Source organism: Pygocentrus nattereri, chromosome 24 (genome assembly GCF_015220715.1).
Source record: "Pygocentrus nattereri isolate fPygNat1 chromosome 24, fPygNat1.pri, whole genome shotgun sequence".
Lineage (NCBI taxonomy): Eukaryota > Metazoa > Chordata > Actinopteri > Characiformes > Serrasalmidae > Pygocentrus > Pygocentrus nattereri.
The window spans coordinates 872,466-888,174 of NC_051234.1; the positions used below are offsets into that span (position 1 = coordinate 872,466).

General features: G+C 43.6%; 1 protein-coding gene across 3 annotated transcripts in view; it reads right to left on the minus strand.

Moving 5' to 3' along the window:
* The window catches only part of LOC108442740 (upstream stimulatory factor 2), a 31,924-nt gene extending 16,647 nt beyond the window's left edge, over window positions 1-15,277 (minus strand). Inside the window, exons 1-6 of one of the 3 annotated variants that reach the window (XM_037534224.1) lie at window positions 15,160-15,277; window positions 13,651-13,691; window positions 13,420-13,520; window positions 10,263-10,370; window positions 8,549-8,705; window positions 2,969-3,056 (exon numbers count right to left, since the gene is read on the minus strand). In XM_037534224.1, coding sequence (XP_037390121.1) covers window positions 2,969-3,056; window positions 8,549-8,705; window positions 10,263-10,370; window positions 13,420-13,520; window positions 13,651-13,691; window positions 15,160-15,197 — 533 coding nt within the window. In that variant the 5' untranslated portion in view covers window positions 15,198-15,277. Of the gene's footprint in view, window positions 1-2,968; window positions 3,057-8,548; window positions 8,706-10,262; window positions 10,401-13,419; window positions 13,521-13,650; window positions 13,692-15,159 lie in introns of all 3 variants that reach the window. The other 2 variants (XM_037534223.1, XM_037534225.1) reach the window with 2 other exon arrangements.
* Window positions 15,278-15,709: the final 432 nt, after the last annotated feature.

The window sequence follows — 15,709 nt, forward strand, 5'->3', positions numbered from 1 at the left end:
AAAAAAAAATCAATAAAAGGTAATTTGACTGGGTCATGCAAACTTTTGCATATGACTGTATATCACATTATTGTGCAATGATTCCTTCTTGTGAACACAGTTTTCAGTGCAAGCCAAAAATGTCATGCGGTGTGACCATCCAACCATGTATGTAGATTAAATAAATGATCAAAAAGGTTAAATAACTGTATAAAATTTGAAATATGTTTTTTTTATGTTTGAAACTTTTAAAAATCACAACATTTTGAAAAATGGGGCAAAAGTCTCACTGCAAAACCTCCGCGTGCAAGTTCAGTTTACCTCAAACGTTACATGGCACAACTGACAACAAAGGACTTTTATTCTGTCACGCCTTTAAGAAAGCATCGGCAGGGCATTGTACCATAAAGAAGACCCCAAGTGTCCTTCACAGTCCAAAGAACCAAAGTCGGTAGGCTTTTCACAAATATTGAAAAATGTGTAATTGTGGAGTTGAGGCTGTTTCAGTCTAGTCAGGTGGTGCGACCTGAGCAAAATGAACAAGTTATTATTACAATGTTTACTTATTTGAAATTAGTAACCTTGAGGTCAAGGACAAAGTTGTTCAAAGTACAAAGACTAGCTTTTACATGCATTTAGTCAAAAATTGCGTAAAATACTTTTATTGATGTTTAGTTGCACCACATGACATTTTCCAAGCACATTGTTACGTATAACCTTGAAAAAAGTACATCTAAAAACAACTGCAGCCACAAACCTTGACTGATTGTCTCCATTTGAGGAGTCTAAACTGTCAAAATGTGATTTTATTTTAAGGTTAAAGAAAAACATCTGCTAAACTGCTACGATGACACTAACAGGACAGCCTGTTTGGGTGAAGTATCCTTTTCATAAAAACCTCATTCTGGAGTAAATTCAGCACAAAGAGTATGAATAATTTAGACAGACATGAATAATTTTGTCTTGCATCTGCCGGTGGCTTTTAAGTATTTATTCTTCCATTAAACAAGCTGTAATTGAAAGAGTAGACAAACCAGTTGAAAAGCCACAGACTTGGACAAGAAACAAAGCACTGTTGAAACAGGAGTTCAAGATTTTTTCAATACTAAAATGAGGGAAACATTAGTATATATAACGTCGCCGTCATGCAAAAGCCTTGTATCCACGTTGGCTGTTTACTTTGTTGCAGAATCTGAAAAGTCGTTACGATGAATGGACCAACAGACAGTCACGGTTATTTGAAAATGACTTCCACTACAAGGTAAGAAAGCCCTTTCCTTCTCCTGTAAGGTTTACACTTTGGGGATTAGAGGTTTAGTTTTGACAGCGACGATATAAATCATACTTTATAATCCATTTATATTTGTTACAACCATAGCAGGTTTCTCATTGAGTAACTGGTGTTCCGTCACTCTTCAGGGACTCCGATCAACTGACCATCTGCGAAACTTTGACAGGTCCCACCTCCTTAATTACTGTTGCTGATTCTGACCAACTCTGAGCTCAAGCTACCTGGCAGCATCTGAATAACTTGTGCTAACAGAATAAATTAAGCAGCACAAAGGAAACTGAAAAGAACAGAGGAGCACGTTTGAAATATCTCCTTATTTGTGGGCTGGAGGTCAGGGAACCGGCCCTGTGACCAGAAGGTTGCCGGTTCGATCCCCAGGGCCGACAGTCCATGACTGAGGTGCCCTTGAGCAAGACACCTAAGCCCCAACTGCTCCCCGGGCACCGTGGATAGGGCTGCCCACCGCTCCGGGCAAGTGTGCTCACTGCCCCCTAGTGTGTGTGTGGTCACTAGTGTGTATGTGGTGTTTCACTTCACGGATGGGTTAAATGCGGAGGTGGAATTTCCCCGTTTGTGGGATCAAAAACGTATTCTGTTTGTAGCGCCCCCTTGTGGTGAATCTTCAGGCTGCTTACTTACAAAACCAGACCTAAATTCCTTAGCAAAGCAGAGATGAAACCGCAACCGCCATGACGTATTTAGTAACTACACTCTTAAAAAAAAGAACATTTTCAAGGGTTCTTTAGGGTAGAAAAAGGTTCTATTCTAAACTCAAAGAACCCTATGCATGATTAAATGGTTCTTTGCATTGTGGAATGGTTCTGGATGGAAATGTGCTGGAGACCATCAATCGGAAGAACCCCTTCACGAATGATTTTAGCAAGTACAGTAATCCCAATAAAGCTAGCCTTAGAGTCAGTGTAAGTATTAATAGCATCAACACTAATCTGGAGGTTTAATCCAAAACCTTTTCAGCTTCAGGAATGAAATGAAAAAAAAGCTCCACCTTCCAGATGATCATGATCGCACGGGTCAGGCATTCTATTCCTCAGTAACACCTGTCCAGCACTGGTTAACCCAACAATTCTGACTAATTTACTGCTGCTGCCGTTCTCACTGCAGCTTTGTTCTGATGAGTCTGTTCGTGTGACACAAGAAGGAACGTTTAGGGACTTTTCTGACTGGCTGAGGGACGTGTCAATCAATGTCGCAACTGGCTAAATTCTGACCGAACTTCTCCTTTAAAATCAACTGTTGCAATCAAAGACTCACATGATGAGATTTATTCTCAGCGCTTCTGCTTTCTGCGCTGTGAAGAATTAACTGCAAACCCAGTCTACCAATCACAGCTCATTCAGGTCACATGATGCAGCCGGCATGACCTACGGTCGCTCCACATGACACTTAGGTTGTGAACTTATGTTACCATGCAACGTATGAAAAACACACTGGAGGCGTGATGTGATTGAAGTCTGGTGTTATTTCCTAAAGGACTTGTTTGCTTGGATCACATGAACGCCTGACTGCCGCTCCGCAGAAGCAGGACTTCTCAGTTAAACGTCCAGCTTATTCATTAACATCAATGGACACCGTTAACGAACACATCACTTCTGAACGTGTAAAGCCAGGAATTCCCCTCAGAAACAAGCGTGATACTGCAGATATTCTCTTTAGCACCCCCTTGGGGCTGGTACTCACACTGCGTACGGATGAGCGCGTGGAGCTATGGAGCGTGGAGCGCCTGGCTGGAGAACATCAGGGGTGGTCATCATCACGTAATACTGGCCTGTGTGTGTGTGTGTGTGAGAGAGAGAGAGAGAGACAGAGAGAGAGAGAGAGAGAGAGAGAGAGAGAGAGAGAGAGAGAGAGAGACAGAGAGAGAGACAGAGGGAGAGACAGAGAGAGAGACAGAGAGAGAGAGAGAGAGAGAGAGAGAGAGAGACAGAGAGAGAGACAGAGGGAGAGACAGAGAGAGAGACAGAGAGAGAGAGAGAGAGAGAGAGAGAGAGAGAGAGAGAGAGAGAGAGAGAGACACAGAAAGAGAGAGAGAGAGAGAGAGGGAGAGACAGAGAGAGAGACAGAGAGAGAGAGATAGAGAGAGAGAGAGAGAGAGAGAGAGAGAGACACAGAAAGAGAGAGAGAGAGAGAGAGACAGAGGGAGAGACAGAGAGAGAGACAGAGAGAGAGAGAGACAGAGAGAGAGAGAGAGAGAGAGAGAGAGAGAGAGAGAGACAGAGAGAGAGACAGAGAGAGAGACAGAGGGAGAGACAGAGAGAGAGACAGAGAGAGAGAGAGAGAGAGAGAGACACAGAAAGAGAGAGAGAGAGAGAGAGATCATTAGCCCAAAGGGAAGATCACAGTGAAGCAGCCGTTAGGCCTAGAAAACAGATATAGATCCCAGAGCAGAGAAAAAAGCAGAAAATCCTTTCAGATCTTAAGATTCCAGTTTGCAGGTCTCCCTTCCCAGCCTTTCACAACGACAGGCTGGTGGGTGCCTTGGCTGACAACATTTGGAGGAAAGGGAAAACTGTAACATTTTGGCTGCATTATTCCTTTAAAAGTTCCCATATCCTTTGAATTTTGTTTATTTCCCTGAGGTCCAATTATAACCACTTATTTTCCCATCTCTCCTCATCCCTTACTGTGCGCTCACACCGGCACTGACTTTTCACCCCGCCATCCAAAGCGCTGACTGCCCATCGCCTGTGGGCGTTCCTGAGCTCAAACTGACCTGTATTTGCCATAGATTCACTAACGCCAACCACAAATCAGACGCGTTCCCGCTACAAATACAAATCCTGGTGAGAAACCGTGCACCAGAGGTGGGAACAAGCACGTCTCACGTCTTCACACTCAAGTCCCGAGTCAGTACAGGCGAGTCTCAAGTCAAGTCTAACGTCAATGGTCCTTCAGCTGATTCAAGGCAATAACACTGAATGACGGTAACGGTACTGTAGACTTTTAAATGACGGCACGTTAACGGCGTATGGCTGCGTATTCATTCCTAATCCAACTAAACTACAAAATCCATGGAACGCAGAACCATGACAGACATACTGGTACACAAGAGTAGTGCAGCTAAAAGCACCACAGAGATTAATTTAAAGCAAAAACGTCACATCTGAAGAGCGTTTTTGATCATTGTTGGGAAGGTTGGGTGCGCAGGATTAAAATAAAACCTAGCTCAGCCAGCTAGAAACAACTAGGAACGCTTTAGATGACCACAGAAACCAAAACGGGAGCTTCTTACTGGAACTTTCCGTTAAAAGGCGCAGAAGTCAGGGATGTTTCATCTTCAGAAGCTGCTCAAACAGACAGAGCTGTGTTTCCTTTGACTACCACAGGGGAAAATGGTCAGTTCGGCTGGGAAGTTTCTCCGGGAAGACTCGAGTCTAAGGGCTGAGCGAGGGTGCGTTGATAATGTTGATGCTTCACTTATTTCCAGCTTATGGAGGCGAACTTGAGCTCTTCTGAAGTAAAATGAACAGCATCAGCGCAGCAGACACCAGACAAGCTCGTTCACATGAAGAATAATCGACTGTGTGAGCCCCCCGTCTTCAGTCAGACGCCCTCCCCACCTCAGGAACTGCTGCGCTCACGTGTTCACAGCACGTTAAATAATCTCTGCACCTTATTCCACACCCCTGCCTCACGCGCAGAAATGAGGGCTGGGTCGGTGCTGCTTGACTTCACTTGACACTTCTTCCACGTTGAGTCTTGAGTCTTTCCGAGTCATGAGGTTCAAATCCAAAGTCCCAGTCATTGGTGTTGAAGCCAAAGTCAAGTTGCAAGTCTTACTCGATTTTCTCGAGTCAAGGCTAAAGTCATCAAATTTGTGACTCGAATCTGACTCGAGTCCAAGTCATATGACTCAAGTCCACATCTGGTGTGTGCTTCCTGTTAGTTAATCCCTGTGTCTGCACAGTCAGTGAGGGGAAAACAGTATTTGGTCTTTGTGACTGGACTATCTGCTATTCCATCTTTTATAGGAACAATTATCTAGGAACCAGAAAAGGGGAGTAGGGGTTTCACAGAGGCAGAGATAAAGCACAGACTTATGCATGTATGACAACTTTGTCATGTTGCCGACTCTTATAAGGGAATGACCTCTGGCTGCCTTGTCGCATCACAACGCTGCCCGTGTGGACACAGGCTTAGAAATGATTACTGCGACTTTAAGACTGCTGTATGTAAATAAGCCCGATTCTGATTGTCTTGTGCTTCATTCCAAAAGCTTTCAGAGTTAAAACAGTCCTCAGAACCTCAACATGAGCGGCCCTTCTGAAACGCCCCTGTCCGTTCAACACTGGATTCAAACGCTCATCTGGACACTCATCCTTTGTTTTCAAAAATTCATCAGTCGACCAGATGTAAACAAGCCATTCAGAGTGGTTTAACCTCTTATTTCCCAGGGGATATTTTGCTTTTTCCATCTGAATTTTCCTGAACAAACTTGCACATTTTCATTTTATTATTTATTTATAATAACATATTTTTAAAGTTCCCTTCAAATGAACAGAACATGTGTTTTATGATCTACACACATCACTATATGCTTACAAGTTACTGCTGAAAGCCAAAGATCTGCTGATTCCGCTCTGGGGTGTTTCAGTTTGTCCATCTGAATTTTCAGGACCAAATCGTGCGGCTAATTATTCAGCAACTGCATGAAATAAACAAATATTTTATTTATTTATTTATTGTTTTGTAAAAGCCCCTCAGATGAACAGAACATGTGTTTTATGATCTCCACACATCACTATACGCTCACAATTCACTGCTGAAGGCCAAAAATCTGCGCCGCTCTTTGTGTTGTTCTCTAAAAGTGATGTTTCCAGAGCAGATCACTGAAGAGACGCCGTCTGTTTATAGTTTAGAGCCCAGATTTGGGGAAAAACGGGTCGACTTTCAGTAGAAAAACAAACTGAGTTCAGCTTCTTTTATTATAAGGGTTTAAAATGACGTCACCGTCTATTAGACTGGAGAGAAGAGCTACAGCCTCACACGACGCCCAGCTTCTGAATGGAGCTTATGGAGTATGAATGTTATGAAGAACAGGATGAAGAGCGGTTTGGAGCCACCGGTGGTCCCGAGGAGCTGAAGAGGTTCATGTGAAATGGTTCAATGTAGAGAAACGTATTGACTCACCTTCCTTCACAGTGGTGGTGATGGGAACCAGGGGTCACCATGACTACAACACTAATACAGGCATTTTATTTACCATCCAGAACCACCAGAGAACCCACACGAGTTTACATATGCAACAATGGTAAAACAGTGGAACATCTCTTTGGGTACTATTTTTCTTTTCTTCCCTTCATTTGTTATAAAGAAATATTAGCTGGCCAAAATTATATCACAAAACTAAGACAGACCATTATCTTAGACATCAGGCCACGGATTCAAAACCATTTCATGTAATAATTATCGGTAATGAAGCTTTTAGAGGCATTAAACTCCACAGACGCCTGGTTCCTATCACCACCACTGTGGCTTGGTAAGTTTTTCCAGAACGAATGAATGAATGACTCACGCGGATAAACAATCTGTGGAACTGCCCGTCAAGTGATGGGGCAAAACATAGTTTTATTCCATATGACTGCAATTAATGATCTCATCTGATTTGCATAGTCTCTGTCTTGGGATTGCGCACCTCACAGTGCTGATGTACGTCGTGGCCCGTACGTATGAATTTCTGTGAAAATCTTTTCCCCACAGGGAAAGTTACTATTACTAACAGCAACACTTTCACTTTCAGAACCAAACAGCCCTGAAGAATCTTGCCCACAAGCCTGTGAGTGCATTTCCATTTACCAGGAATGTGAAGCTAAAGAACCTAAACAACCTTTTCCCTCCCAACAAAACTGCAAAGATCATCTGATGCTGGCATTTGCTTTAGCAGGCAAGAGGAGAGATGCAATGCTCTGGATGCCACGGCGCCCATTCCTGCATGCAGTAGGCCTGTAAATGACAAACAGGCCAAAATGCCAGGGGGCAGCAGAAAGCACCTTAAAAATGACCATCAGAGAAACTTCCTGCCTGGGAAGACCGGTTCCCGTTTCCAAAAGTGGTAACTAGAAGATTATTTATTAGTATTATTGCATTTTGGGAGAATAACACTTGTATTCATTATTATTAGTGGCACAATATTTGAAGTAGAACTGTTAAAGGAGAATATCACCAAATTTTCACAAATCCGGTTTGGTGTGAAATGCCCCATTCTAGTGAAACAGAGTCAGAACTGTCCACAATGGCGGTGATAGGAACCAGACGTCCGAAGAGCTTAAACCCTCTAAAAACGATCTCATAGCTGCCACATGAAATGGTTATGAATTCACCGCCTGATGTCTGAGACATTTTCTGATGCTTGAGACAGTTGAGAAGGTTTTGGCCTAAAACATTTTTAAAGATACATTCACATAGAGCCCTGGTTCCCATCACCACCACTATAAAGAACTCGGAGTCGATAAGTTTCTGTACAATTAAGCTTTTTAGTTCAAATTAAACCACTTTGCTTGCTGTCTGCAATTGAAATATGCAGAAATTTTAAAAGAATTGGTGGAATTCCCCTTTAATCCGGGGCACCTTTTCAGTGGTGTGGAAATTTTTCAGTTTCAATCAAGCAGAAGTGAACAGGCTTGCAGACCAGCCTTCTGCACTAAACGATCAGCCAGTCCACAGCGAGACTTTCAATGTCATCAGTCTAATTACCCTTTATTATTTCCCTAGTGATTAATATTGTGTAAAGCACTTTTTCCTCAAACTCGTCTTCCGGGAAGCTGCATTTTAGCTCTATTCCTCACAATTTACCTAACGCAAGCTATTAGGAGCAGTGAAAATCTGGTGCAGGAGTGCTGGGAGCAAAAACAATGCGCCCTGAGAACCGGATGAAGCACTGGCCTAAAGAATACGAGGCATACGAGCACCTTCAGAGCTTTAACCTGTCTAATGCTCGCTGTACTCCTCATACAGACTAGAATGTGAACACAATACTGTGTGATCATCAATCACCGGTATCAGACACAACAAGGTGTTAATAATCATTTCACCAAAAGCTCCATCCTGGTGCATTAGCAGGGTAAAGGTTGCCCTCTTGTGTCTGGTACTGGGAGGGAGGACTGTAGTACTGCAGGCCTGGATGTACTCATCAGTGTCACATTACAGACATCATCTCATTCACTGGGGTGAATTTGTTTGGGATGCAGTGTCCTAGTCACCAGTCAATGGTGTGTGTGTGTGTGTGTGTGTGTGTGTGTGTGGTTTTGTGCTCTGACTCACCTCCTGTGTGTGAGAGTGCAGGGTCACAGGGCTGCAGGGACACACCCGTGGCGGCCGCATCACTTACAGCAGCAGGGAGATAAGCAAAGCGAGGTTCACCCCCCATCGCCTCTGCTGCAGGACCACCTTCATTACTAAACGGGCTCTGAATCACAGCCTGTCATTCACACATACACACGTTTTTGTGATTACAGGAGTATGAGGTATAGGTCATATTATATATATATATATATATATATATATATATACACACATACACACACACCCCAACTGGCTGCTTCATTCCTTGTATCTACACTCACTGTCCACTTCATCAGCTCCACTGACCGTATAGCTGCACTGTAGTCCATCTGTTTCTCTGATACTCTGTTACCCTGTTCTTCAGTGGTCAGGACCCCCATGGACCCTCACAGAGCAGGTACTATTTGGGTGGTGGGTCATTCTCAGCACTGCAGTGACACTGACGTGAGAGTGGAGTATTAGTTTGTGTTGCACTGGTCTGAGTGGATTGATGGGTGGAGTGCTCCTATATAGTAAGTGGAGCTGATAAAATGGACAAACGTCACCCAGGCCATGAGCACTAATGCCCCCTAAACCATCATGAACACTGGCTTTAGAACTGAGCACTGATAACAAGCTGAGTGGTCTTCAGCCCGGAGGACACAGTGTCCATGATTTCCTAAAAGAATTTCAGATGTTGATTCGTCGGACCGCCGGACACTTTTCCACTTCCCCTCAGTCCATTTTAAATGAGCTCCGGCCCAGAGAAGGTGGCAGCGTTTCTGGATCCTGTTTATATTTGGGTTCTTCTTTGTGTTTTAGAGTTTAACAGCGTTTGTGGATGCAGTGATGAACTGTGTTCACAGACAGTGGTTTTCAGAAGTGTTTCTGAGCCCATGCAGTGATTTCACTACAGAATCATGTCTGTTTTTAATGCAGTGCTGCCTGAGGGCCCAAAGATCACGGCCAGCAGATACTGGTGTTCAGCCTCGTCCCTCACAGACAGAGATTTCTCCAGATTCTCTGAGTCTTTAATGATATTCTGCACCGTAGACGATGGAAAGCAGAAGCTCTTTGCTGTTTTACATTTAAAATGTGGTGACCTGATCCCCATCTTAACTTCTGAAAGATTCAGTCTCTCCGAGATGTTCGAGGTTTTTCTAATACATGCTGGAGCATCTGGACATCATTCTGCACTTAAAACCACCACAAAGGAGGCTAAGCTTTGCTTTTTCTGCACCTCAGCCAAAGAAGTTAAAGACTTTAATAACAGCTTGGATATTAAAGATGCAGCCAGAATGGGTTTGTATGTTGATAGATAAAGGGCAGGAAAATGGCCTGAGTCCAGTGGCCAACTTTATTAAGGGAAAAAAATACGATAAGATGGTCTAGAGACTAAAAGTCCCCACATTAACCCTTATAAGTCATTACTGTCATTTTGCTGTACTAAATGCTACGTTAGACGTAACACAAGCGCTTCCAGAATGAATTACATTCACAGTCTGCATCAGCAGGTGTTGAGCTTGCTCTTCTGACGTTTTCTGTTTCTCATGGAAAATAATGACAAGGAATAAAGTGAACGTACACGTCTGGTGAGTTTGGAACGTGTATTTATGACTTTATCAGCCATTTGTTTAAAACGTAATTGACTAAACCTGTGAATTCATGAGCTTACGAGTTTACAAACCGAATGCAGAATCAGTTGATATTGTACCTGCTGGGCTCCACTGAAAGCTGCAGTAGAGACCACGCCCCCTGCCCCACCCCCTGCCTCTCCGCCCACCAGGGGCTGATCGGTCACCTGGACGACTCGGTACGTCAGCTGAGGGAAACAGAGGGACACTTTCAGCACCTTGCGTCGAACAGTACAGGCAAGAAAGAGAAAACTTTTAGCACCAGCATAGATTAACATTTCAGATCAGCCGGTTTTCCAATTATAAAATATATATATATATACACCCATTTTGAATTTGATGCCAACAACACGTTCCAAAAAAGTTGGGACAGGGCCTGCAGGGCCTGTTTACCACCAAGTTTCATCTCCTCTTCTTTAACAGCTCTGTCAGTGTTTGGGAACTGAGGAGACGCTGCTGCAGCTCTGACAGTGAAGTGTTTTCTGTTCTTGTCTGATTCAGGATTTCAGCTGATCAGCAGTTTCAGGGGCTCCTTTGTGGTATTTTTTCATTTCATAACATGCCAAATGTTCTGAGTGGTGACCGGTCTGGACTGCAGGCAGGTCAGTTTAGCGCCCAGACTCTTAATACGGAGCAGTGCTGCTGTAATACATGACTGTCTTGCTGAAATAATCCAGGCCTTCCCTGAAAAAGACGTCGTCTGGACGGCAGCAGATGTTGATAAAACATGTTTATATCATTCAGCTTTAATGGAGCCTCCACAGATGAGCACGTCACCCAGGCCATGAGCACTAATGCCCCCTAAACCATCATGAATACTGGCTTTAGAACTGAGCACTGATAACAAGCTGAGTGGTCTTCAGCCCGGAGGACACAGTGTCCATGATTTCCTAAAGAATTTCAAATGTTGATCCGTCAGACCGCCGGACACTTTTCCACTTCCCCTCAGTCCATTTTAAATGAGCTCAGGCCCAGAGAAGGTGGCAGCATTTCTGGATCCTGTTTATATTTGGGTTCTTCTTTGTGTTTTAGAGTTTAACAGCGTTTGTGGATGCAGTGATGAACTGTGTTCACAGTCAGTGGTTTTCAGAAGTGTTTCTGAGCCCATGCAGTGATTTCCACTACAGAATCATGTCTGTTTTTAATGCAGTGCTGCCTGAGGGCCCAAAGATCACGGCCAGCAGATCCTGGTGTTCAGCCTCGTCCCTCACAGACAGAGATTTCTCCAGATTCTCTGAGTCTTTAATGATGTTCTGCACCGTAGACGATGGAAAGCAGAAGCTCTTTGCTGGTTTATGTTGAGAAACGTTCTTCTTGAATTGTTGCTCTATTTGAAGGTCCTTAAATTTGATTTGTGATCAAACTCTCCCTTTAGCCAAGGCCTTATAGATTGGACTTACTTTCAGTTTTCACTGGCAGCTAAATTCAACGAAGACACCAGCAAATAAGGGAGAACTTTCACATGACCAAGCCGCTCCTGTGAGCCAGACCAGCCAGCTCTCGGGACTGCGGGCACTTCGTATTGTTTGGCTCTGGCCGCGCAGGCTGGGCAAGATCTAATTTAAACCAGAGCTCAAGAAGAGCAGCAGCAGTTCACTCTAAAGAATAAGCATTTGTAAATGTCCCATAATAGTCCCTCCCCCTCCTCCCCTGTCCCATCATGTGACTGCCCGCCTGACTGACATGTGACACGGGCCTCGTGCCAATCCCAGTGAGGGAACTCAATCACATGACTGCCGCCACTAACAGCGCTGACGGTGGGTTATTGGCGCAAATGAGAAACAACAACTGCGTCCCTGTCTTCAGCATCTAATGGGCCTCGAATGTGCCAGCTACAGCACTTCGGACCATTAGCCCACATGAGCTGTGGCATTTCTGCTCCTGGATTCAACTGTTTTTTTCACAAGAAGGTCCAACAGAGCTTTTAGTATCGTTTGCAGCGGGAGGGTTCATCACATGAAGAAAAACCCAAATAATAACAACAATAACAACAATACGAAGAAAAAGAAGAAGTAGTAAATGTTGTTATTAATTTGCTGGATTTTTGTTAATACAACAAATAGGCTTCCTGCAAGTGAGTCTGGAGACCCTGTTGGGGTTGTTCATTCATTCACTTATTTATTATTTATTTATCTAAAGCGGCAGGATTTCTTTTAATGTCCATTTTAGAGAAAATCCGATTTTCCCTCCTTATAAGAGTTTGATGCTGTAAAAACCCACTGCTACGTTTGGAAACTAACATTCACTGTAATATGTCGCTGCTGTCTGAATAAAACCTCGTATGTCCATTTTGGTCTTTTTCCAGTTTTTGATATAATGTGAAAACGCCTGTTGTCCTTTACACCGTGTGCACGTTTCATGATGGATGGACCAAAAGAAACGACCCAAAACGACTTGGAAAAAATTCTGGTTCCATTGACTTCCGTTACAGGTAAAGAAGGTTTTTCCTTCTCCTGTGAAGTTCCGGTTCTGGAGAGACGAGGTTTTGCTCCGACAGCCGTGATGTGAACAAAATCTGAAAACCGGTTCTTTTTGAATTCACGATTTTTGTGATGTCATGGAAAAACTGCATATTCACACAAATCAGCCTGTTCAGCCTACGGCACGTCGGCCCCATCCAGGCGTGTTTCAGTCTGGACTGTGTTTTAAACAGGAAGCAGTCAGTCAATCAGTGCAGAGCTCATTTACATATCAGTCGTAAAGGCACTGTAACAAAAACCGCCATGCAAAAATTAGTTTAGGTGCAATTATATGTCCTGCTACTGAAACACTGCAATCACACCTATCTATCTATCTATCTCTCTATCTATCTATCTATCTATCATGAAATGTTCATTAAAAAGTTCTCTTTTCTTTTCTTTCTTTCATTCTTTTTCTTTTCTTTCTCTTTCATTCTTTTTCTTTTCTTTCTCTTTCATTCTTTCTTTCTTTTTCTTTTCTTTCTCTTTCATTCTTTCTTTCTTTTTCTTTCTCTTTTTCTTTCATTCTTTCTTTCTTTTCTTTCTCTTTTTCTTTCATTCTTTCTTTCTTTTCTTTCTCTTTTTCTTTCATTCTTTCTTTCTTTTCTTTCTCTTTTTCTTTCATTCTTTCTTTCTTTTCTTTCTCTTTTTCTTTCATTCTTTCTCTCTCTTTTTCTTTTTCTCTCTTTCTTTCTATCAGTAATATTGTACCACTCTTATTTACGAATTTTTCACCAAGTGTTCATAAAAGGTTCTTCCTTTTGGAAGACCAGCCCACCTGTGGAGCGCTGCTGTCGGGGCGAAACTGATACTGGATGTTCTGATCCACGAAAGCTGAAGAGTGTAGAGCGCTGGCTTCTCCTCCGGCTGACCGGCCTCCTTTAGGAGAGGTCACATTAGGAGAAAGTGACTTACACCTTCACAGCAGCTTCCCAAAAGCCCAGACCTAAAGCAGACATCATTTAAAGAACCTTCTCATAATCATACAGAATCACTCGACGAGCCACACCTGCAGGCACCTGTGCGCCGTCCTCCTCCTGTTCCTCGTGCCTGAAAGACAATGTAAACGTAGCTATAGTGAGGGACAGTGACCGCCGTCCAGGGACGAGCGCTTCACACCATCCGAAAACATAATCTGCCTTTTTCATTGTGTGAACGGTTTATGATGAATGGACCAATAAAAATGAAAAAAAAAAAAACATATATATATATATATATATATACACATATACACACATACACACACACACACATATATATGTATAATATATATATTATGAATATGAATGTTTATATGTAAAACATTCCTGCATAATTAAATGGTTATCATGCAAAAGGCCCTTCAGAGTGGTCCGATGTGAAAAGCTCCAGAAACAAGTCAAATCTGTTCACAGCCTCTAGAAGCTCCTTCACAGACGGTTATGGCGTGAAATCGTTATGAATATGTCGCTTCATGTCTGAGACACTGGTTCACTGCACACACAGCCGGCTGTCTGACACATGGCTTTATAACGGTTTGGCCTAAAATGTATTTAAATCCATTTAATTTATTCATATTTCAATCCATATTCGAATCCATTCATGGTGAAAGGGTGCCGGCAGGCTGCTGTGAGGAGAAACAGCCCCCCTGAAAACTTTAGATTTACACTGCGTAGGTTCTCTGGTGGTTCTGGATAGTAAATAAAATGACTATATTTGTGTTGTAGATCATTGTGACTCCTGGTTCCCATCACCACCACTGTAAAGACATAAGTCCCATAAGTTTCTCTACAAACGAGCCATTTCACGTTTAATCACTCTGAATGACTGTTTACATCTCAACGACAGATTTATTCGGAGATTTTAAAAATCGGTGGACTTCTCCTTTAAGTTCCAGCTAAAGTTGGCTTCTTATGCGAATTTTTCCGTTCCACCTTAAATGGTCCCAAGCAACATAATGTAACCGCTGTACCATTTAAGGTGGAACGGAAAAATTCGAACAAGAAGTTGGCGAATAAGAAGCCAAATTAAGCTGGAACTTAAAGGAGAAGTCCACCGATTTTTAAAATTTCCGAATAATTGTGTCGTTGAGATGTAAACAGCCATTCGGAATGATTCAGCGTGAAATGGCTCGTTTGCAGAGAAACTTAAAGGACTTGTATGCCTTCACAGCGGTGGTGATGGGAACCAGGAGTCACAGTGATCTACAACACGCTGGAACCTACAGGAGAAGTCCACCCATGTTTAAAATTCGAAGCTGGACCCATGTTTAAAATTCGAAGCTGGACCCATGTTTAAAATTCGATGAACGGACTTCGCTGTGGTCTCTCCTGCTCACCTCTTCGGACACTTCAAATCAACGACCAACACGAAGGACACGCTTTAAAGCGGCCACTCGCGTTCCTCCAGGCAGAACCGGTGAACTTCCTATCAGCTTATTCAAGCGCTGCCTCGCGCTGCGCAGCCCAGACCACAGGCGGGCGCTCCTCTACTAGCCTGACTCTGAGAGGCGCGACAGGTCGGAGGCTCGGGCGCTTACCTGGCAGAGGTGTCCGCACTCCGCTCCACCACCTCCATCTGCCTCCAGCTCGGCGGAGTGCGCGAGCTGCGAGCCGGTCACGGGAACAAACACTCGAGTCACGTGAGCGCGGTGGCTGGGGCCGAAGGGGGAGGGGCTATGCCGGCTCTTGACTTAAAGGGGAGATCCACTGATTTTCAAAATTCCTGCGTAGTCCAGTCGTTGGGATGGAAGTGATTAGGAGTGGTTTAAATTGAAACGCTGCACTGTGGAGAATCTTGCTGACAGTAGTGGTGATGGGAACCGGGGCCCCGATGTCTTTTACTGTCTTTTGTCTTTGCCCTGTTTACTATGCATCTTTTATTACTGCACAGGAAAAGTCGCCCCATAGTGTTTCGTCATACTGTACTATCCTGTATTGTATAATGACAATAAAGTTGAATTGAGGACGCAGGCATGAGCTGGAGGTCAGGGAACCAGCCCTGTGACCGGAAGGTCGCCGGTTCGATCCCCAGAGCCGACACTATATGACTGAGGTGCCCTTGAGCAGGACACCAACTGCTCCCCGGGT